This window comes from Serinus canaria, chromosome 13, assembly GCF_022539315.1.
Source record: "Serinus canaria isolate serCan28SL12 chromosome 13, serCan2020, whole genome shotgun sequence".
Taxonomy (NCBI): domain Eukaryota; kingdom Metazoa; phylum Chordata; class Aves; order Passeriformes; family Fringillidae; genus Serinus; species Serinus canaria.
In genome coordinates, this window is record NC_066327.1 from 17,554,448 (window position 1) to 17,561,934 (window position 7,487).

The following is a 7,487-nucleotide window of genomic DNA, read 5'->3' on the forward strand; positions in this document are numbered from 1 at the left end:
GAACTGTGTTTAATTAGGCTCATTGGCAATCAATGCCATTGATGTGCACAGGCACAGGACAGGAGCTCCTTCCTGCTCTTCACTCACTGTAGCAAACACCAAATCCACCCAAATGAATTCAATTTTCAATGTGATTTTGTTTCAACATGATAGTTTCTATTTTAGTAACTGAACATCAAAAATAAAGGTTAGGAAAATAAAACACCTTTTTCAAAATTTAAGGAAAATTTAATCAATATGCCTTAAATTATTTTACAATAACTACAATACTGACAAGCATAACGTTTTCCAAATGGTGTTTTCCTTGGAAGCACTGTGAGAGAGATTCCTCTTCATCCATCCAGCAGAATGTGCACCATGAGGGAAGGAACCTCTGCCCACGTCCTTCAGAAACCCCAGTTAACATAAAGCTACAGACACCCCAATGTGGTCATGTTTCAAGTGTGACAGAATCACAGATCCCTTTCACTTTTAAGCATCTGTTTTCTACTTCATAATTTAGGAATCTTAAATCCTGAAATACTCTCACAGCAAATGAACAAATAATTGAGACTGGAGAGCTTAGGAGGATATTGGTTAAAATACAGGAAATACTCTAATTACTTTTGTTCATTTGTGCATTTTGGTGAGAGGGGTCAGAAAACTGGTTCCTCTTTCCTGCAGATTTATCCAGAGTCCCCCAGATCCATGGAAGCTCCTTTCTTCTTTAACTGTTTTGGATAAAAATCTACCAATTTGTAACTGCAACCCTTCGCCCTCCCCTACAAAACAAAACAAAACGAACAAAAATCACAACCCTCAAATAAACAACCAAAAGTTACTTTTTCTAAATATCTAGGAATGGGAAAGAAATCACAGGAACTTGATAAGCATGAACACGTATTAAAGCTCTGGACTCCCCAGGTCATTGAAAACAGTATTCAAGGTCCTAAAAAAGTGAACACGAGACATTTTCCATTGTTCCAGGTGATTCAAACAGGTCTAAGTTTCATGATAGCAACACGAGACAGTTGTTTGCAGCTGTTTCTGGTCCAAGTCCATGTTCCAAGCTGGGATTTTCCTTTTGGCCCCCAGAGTCTGTTCAGAAGACGGAGATGAGGGCGAAGACTCCGTACAGCAACGCGCAGGGGTAGGCCACGAGCAGCTGCTGGCCCTCCATGGCTAAGGCAGAGATAAAGATCTTGGAAGCAGAAAAGCTGCACCAGCCAATAATTCCAGCCGTGAGAATAATCCCCATCATCCCCCTGGAAAGGCAGAAAGAACAGAATTCCTGTCAGCCCTGTGTGTATCCACCTGCAGAGTCACACCTGCACCCATCCAACACCTTGTGCAGGTTCTGGGATGAATTTCAGCATTTGACATTAAAAGAAATATTCCCACTAAAATCACTGGGAAAGCCCTGGCACAGGTGCCCAGAGCAGCTGGGGCTGCCCCTGGATCCCTGGCAGTGCCCAAGGCCAGGCTGGACACTGGAGCTGGGAGCAGCCTGGGACAGTGGGAGGTGTCCCTGCCATGGCAGGAGTGGCACTGGATGGGCTTTTCCAACCCAAACCATTCTGGGATTCTAGAATTTTAGAACAGTATCAGTCAATTATGACAGTAGAAAGCCCCCTCAAAATTCACTCTATGCATATGAAAATTTCAAAGCAGCGAGTAAAAGAACTGTGCCAAGCTGTTTCTTTTCAGTCCCACAATTCGCAGAGCCAAGACAATTCATTCTCATTTTCTCGTATTTGTAAAATCTTTTTGCGTCTTCATTAAGAATTACCTTCGGATTTACACTGGCTGAAAACAAACCTGAGATTGCTCTTGGAGCCTAGGTAAAAGCTGTTAAATGACTTAGAGGTCAAGCCAGGATTTGGCCCCTTTCCCCCAGGAAATACCTGGGGCCATTGGTAATTAATTCTTGCCCTTACTGAAGATTCCTGTCCCTTTCAAACGACACACAGCTGCAGCACCGAATGTGCAAACTGCCCCCAGTGACTCCCTCCCCACGTCAGAGGGCTCTGTGCCCAAGGGGCACACGGCAGCACTTACTGCAGCGAGAAGACGATGGCGAAGGAGGAGAGCAGGATCATGGGCAGCAGGCAGTAGCCCAGCACGCTGGCCACGCAGCCGAAGGACACCCCGGTGATGCTCATCAGGTTCAGCAGGCAGAACATGCCCAGGCAGCCGATGGCGCTGATCCCGTACACGTACCCAAACTGGATCTTGCCAGCCTGCAGCCGGGCACAGCACGGGGTCAGAACAGGATGGGATGGACCCAGCACAGGATGGGGTCAGGATGGGGTTGGGATGGACCCAGCACAGGATGGGGTCAGGATGGGGATGGGATGGAACCAGCACAGGATGGGGTCAGGATGGGGATGGGATGGACCCAGCACAGGATGGGATGGACGCAGCACAGGATGGGGTCAGGATAGGGTTGGGATGGATGCAGCGCAGGATGGGATGGAACCAGCACAGGATGGGGTTGGGATGGACCCAGCGCAGGATGGGATGGAACCAGCACAGGATGGGGTCAGGATGGGGTTGGGATGGACCCAGCACAGGATGGGATGGACCCAGCACAGGATGGGGTCAGGATGGGGTTGGGATGGACCCAGCACAGGATGGGGTCAGCATGGGGCCCAGGGAGCAGATCCACCCACCCTGGAACACAGCAAGGGTGGGCACAGGCACTGTCCCCCAGCCCCAGCTCCCCTCACTCCCATCCCACAGGGAGTGTTTCCCCCCTCAGAGTCCCAGGACACTTCATGCTCCAGCAGCCTGGAATTCCTCCTGACTCTGTGGATCTTAATGAACAGGTTCTGATCTGGTGGTTGTTCTCTGATCTCAGCCCAGGAACTGTTTAGGGTTTAATCAAGGACTTCTCATGCTGATTGATTACTTGCAATAATGATCTTTACAGAACTGGTGTGTAAAGACAACAAAACTGTAATTCAGGAGTTTCCTGACAAACTCAGAGCTAAAGTCCTTTAATCTGTGGTAGAATGCATGAAGTTATGGGACAAAGAAAATTACTTTAAAAATCCCAGGAACAGCTGAGGCTGAGCTGCCAAGCACTGGGTGTGAACTTGGGATTAGCTGAGGGAGATTTTCAAAAGCCAAACCCAAACTTTGCTTGTTCACAAGCACAGGGGAAGCACATGTAAGTTATGTCCATATATTCAGGTCATTTCCTGCTTTTCCCAGGCTGAGACTGCTGCTTCCCCTCCAGCATCTGCCCAAGGCATCCCTGCAGGACACGGGGCTGTGCAGCCTCCAGGGTGTCCCCCTCCAACAGCTTCCAAACTGCATGTGCTTAGACCCAGCTCTCCTCCTTCCCAGGCAGCACAGGAAACAATCACACCTCCTGCAACCTCTGTGCCAGGCTCAGCCCACTTCCTTTACCACATTCCATGGTTTTTTTTAAAAGCACACAGGAGAAATAAATTTTTAGGAAAAGAAAATTCAAACATATCTATTATAAACATGTTCATTAATTTGACTGGCCTACTTTCCATAAATAGAAGTTACTTATTAAAGTAGGCTTGAAGGCCCCTTGGTACCAAAGTGTGTTTTAACTGTCACAGCAACATGAAATTTCAGGCAGAAATGACAAGCAGTGCCTGAAGCATTTAAAGCTAAACAGATTTAAACCCCTGAAGCTTTCAATGCCAAGGAACACTGTTTGCTGTCATCTGTGAGCCATTAAAGCACAATTATTCCAACTAAGCTCAGTTAGAAAAACTGACCAGGCTCCAGCAGGGCCCACTGAGCAAAACAAGCAGTGTGAAAGCAGGTTTGCTCCAGAGTGAGCTGACACTGAAATCCCAGCTGGTGTGACAGAGCTCAGCCATCCCAGCAGTGTGAGAGGCCCCAGTGCCTCTCCCTGCACACACAGATTTCTGTCCTGTGCAGGGGGAGGAGCTGGACTCTGATAATCCCTGGGGGTCCCTTCCCACTCAGGACACTCCATGGAAAGGATGAGCTTTCCTGGCCCCCGTGCCCAGACTCCAGGGGCCCTCAGGTACCACAGCCCCTCTGGCAGGTGTCCCAGCAGAGCTGTGCCCAGCAGCCCCCGTGGCAGTGCCTCACCAGCAGCAGGGTGGCCCCAAAGGCCAGGCAGAAGACCATGGGCCCGGCCAGGTCCGTCTCGTTCATGATGGTGCCATCAGCCACCTTCAGGGGGTGCAGCACCGTTAGTGTTTTCTGCCAGATGTGGTCAAAATTGATCCCCAATTCTGCAAGTGAACAGAACATGGACTTCATTTCTTCCCTTCCTGGCTGCCCCACTTTGTCTTCCCTGTCTCTCCACTTCCCATCTCCCCCAGATCTGTGGTGGGCACCAGGGAATTGAGCACTCCCATCTTTCCTCCTGCTGCCTCCACAAATTCCCAGTCTCAGGTGCTGGGAAGTGCCCAGGTGGTTTCTGAAGGACCAGGGAAGAGCCCAAGCACAGAGTTCTGGGTTCACAGAGGTCCTTTCAGCCCAGTTCCCTGATCCTGTTTTACTTATGGAAATAAATTAATCTAAAAGCCCAGGGGGTGGAAGGTATCATGCCTGGGGACAGGTGACAGGTGTGACAGATGCCTGTCTCTCCACCCTGTAACAGTGACAGTTTATTCAGCTGTTGGGAACTGAAAAATAACAGAAATAAGCTGGAAACTGATCCCAGCAAGCCAGACTGAGCTGAATATCCAGCCTGGCACTCTGCACAGGCTGTACTCCACACAGGCATTTCTGCAGTGTTTAGCATTCCTTATTAGCAATGAAACATTCCTATTCTAACCAAGAATCAACTCTCAGCACCTGCAGGCACTCACTTTACAAAGTGGGCAGTTCCAATTATTATTTGAACACGAGGAATATTGAGTGTTTTGCCACAAAGTCAGGTCTCCCAGTTAACTGATTTAATCTGCCACAGAGCAGCTGGTGTGAAGCAAGAAAGCACAAATTTCCAACTGCACAAGTTCATACAAGAACAAGGATTTCACATGCCAAAATACAGGTTAAAAAAAAATCAATGAGAATTTCAAACGCACTGAGCACTCCCAGCAGCAGGGAATGCACTCCCTGCCACCAACTTACCCCCAAACTAGGAGGAGTTCTGGATTTAGGCCACAGCAAAGTTATACCTTCTAATAGCGGAGGCTCATCCTCAAAGTTGCTTCCATAAAAAGACTGTGCTGAGGCTGGAGTGTAGCCCTGCGTGGGCTGGTAGATCTGCCCCGTGTAGGGCTGCTGCTGCTGCATCATGTCAGGGGGCACAAAGCCAGCCTGCTGGGGGTACTCGTAGCCTCCATAGGGCCTGCAAAGCACAACCCCACGTTAGGCACACCCAGAGCTGCTGCTGAAACACCTCCTGCAAGGCAAAGCTTCTTCCAGTCAGTACGTCACAGCCAACCCTTCCTTCCGTCTTAAAAAGTTCCACGACATGGTCCCACAGGTCCTCCACAAAAAACCCCAACCAAAGCCACCCTCTGCCCTGAACAACTCCTCAGCTACTCTTGCCACTAATCTATCCCAAGTCTCACCACGGAGATTTCCATAAACATTTCCAAAATCTTTAACTATGGAAGCAGAAGGAAAATGCAGAACTCCTCACATTAGCAGAGTTCAGCCCCAGCACAGGGGCCACATTTGTTCAGGTCACAAATGGCACTGACCTGCTCCATCTGCCTCAGGGATCACACGGAGGAAGCAAAGCCCTCAGCCCAGGGCTGGATATTGACATGGGGCTGCCAGGATCCCCCTGCCCCAGGAACACCCACCACACCTCCCTGCTGCAGCCTGGGAGTCACCAGGACATTGCAGGCTCACTTAGGTGATACTAATTCCTAGTTCCCAAGTGAGTGACAGGAGATGGAGCTGCAGAAGAACGGTATTTCTTCTCCCAAGGACATGCAGATCACTCATATAATTAAGATTGTTCATATATTGTACTTCAGTCTTCTAACACTTGCTCTGAAATCTACCAGGCAGAGAACTGAACACAAAATTCCTTCAGATCTCCATTTACAGACAGCGAGTTCAGCTCTCCATCAAACAGAACAAATGGGACTCATTTCCAGAAACCAGCAGCTGGCTGAAGTGCCAAACTTTTCCTGGAGACACAGACTGTCCCAGAAGTATCCTAAGGAAACCTAGAGGAGAGCTGTTGAGGGACTTTGAACAGAGGCCTGGAGTGCCAGAACGAGGGGAATGGCTTCCCAATGGCAGAGGGCAGGGCTGGACGGGATATTGGGAAAGAATTGTTCCCTGGCAGGGTGGGCAGGCCCTGGCAGAGATTCCCAGAGCAGCTGGGGCTGCCCCTGGATCCCTGGCAGTGCCCAAGGCCAGGCTGGACAGGGCTGGGAGCAGCCTGGGACAGCGGAAGGTGTCCCTGCCATGGCAGGGTGGGACAGGCTAAGATCTGGGGTTCCCCCAAGCCGAGCCCCGGGATGCCCCGGCAGGGCACACGAGTTACTTGCTGTACGGCCGCCCGCTGTAGTCGTAGGGCTGCGCCTGGTCCTCGATGCTGTAACTGGTCTGGAAGAATTCGGTGTTGAAGCCGTCGAACCCGGACATCGCCCCCTCTGCAAGAGACCAGCGAGGCGGGTTGCGACCGGCCCGAGCGGCCCCGCGCGGCGCTGCCCGCTGCCCGCTGCCCCTCCCGCCGCGGGCCCGAGACCTCGCGCTGCGCCCCGCGCCCCTTTCCCTGGGCCCCGGGAGTCTCTGCCCCGCGCTCCGTCCCCGGGTGCCGCTCCGTCCCCGGGCCCCGGCCCCACCTGCGGCCCCGGCCCGGCCCCGCTACCGCCGCCGCGGCCCCTGCGACGTGTCACGGCCGCGCCTCCACTTCCGGGACGCCGCGCGCCGCTCCGCGCACGCGCGGGACGGGACGGGACGGCCCCGGCCCTCCTTCCTTCCCTCCCTCAGCCTGGCCCGGCCCTCCCTCAGCCCCGGCCCTCCTTCCTTCCCTCCCTCAGCCCGGCCCGGCCCGGCCCGGCCCTCCTTCCTTCCCTCCCTCAGCCCGGCCCGGCCCGGCCCGGCCCGGCCCTCCTTCCTTCCCTCCCTCAGCCCGGCCCGGCCCGGCCCTCCCTCAGCCCCTCCTCAGCCCCGGCCCTCCCTGGAGCCCAGGCTCAGCCGCACGGGGTCGGTGTGGCTCCGATGCAGCCGCTTCATTCCCTTTTATATGTTCACAGGAAATATTTTCCTGTGCCACACGAAAGTAGCTTTGCTAGAGCTGTGAATCTTCTTGTATCACAGCCCGGCTGTTGGGCCACCCCTCCCAAATAAGTTGCCGGACCTGGGAATACGGGGCCACTGAGGAAAACATGACTGGCACTGTGAACACACTCTCATGTGAAGAAGCTCCTTTTAGGGTCACTCACGGGTTATAACAGGAAAGGATTCTAGAAGCTGTTAACTAGAATTTGTTCTTACTAACTCCCTCATGTCGCAGGGCTGAGCACAGGGAGGAGCGGCCAAGCTTTGCTGGCTTGGCTGGGCTTTGAGGCGGCAGT

General features: G+C 52.3%; 1 protein-coding gene across 1 annotated transcript; it reads right to left on the reverse strand.

The window, feature by feature from the left end:
• Nucleotides 1-206: 206 nt before the first annotated feature.
• YIPF5 (Yip1 domain family member 5) lies at nt 207-6,887 on the reverse strand. Its single transcript, XM_050979744.1, has 6 exons — nt 6,753-6,887; nt 6,452-6,560; nt 5,121-5,293; nt 4,081-4,226; nt 2,038-2,219; nt 207-1,244 (listed from the first exon to the last, which is right to left on the reverse strand). Exons 2-6 carry the CDS (start codon nt 6,550-6,552, stop codon nt 1,082-1,084), a joined length of 765 nt encoding a protein of 254 aa, XP_050835701.1. The 5' UTR covers nt 6,553-6,560; nt 6,753-6,887; the 3' UTR covers nt 207-1,081.
• Nucleotides 6,888-7,487: the final 600 nt, after the last annotated feature.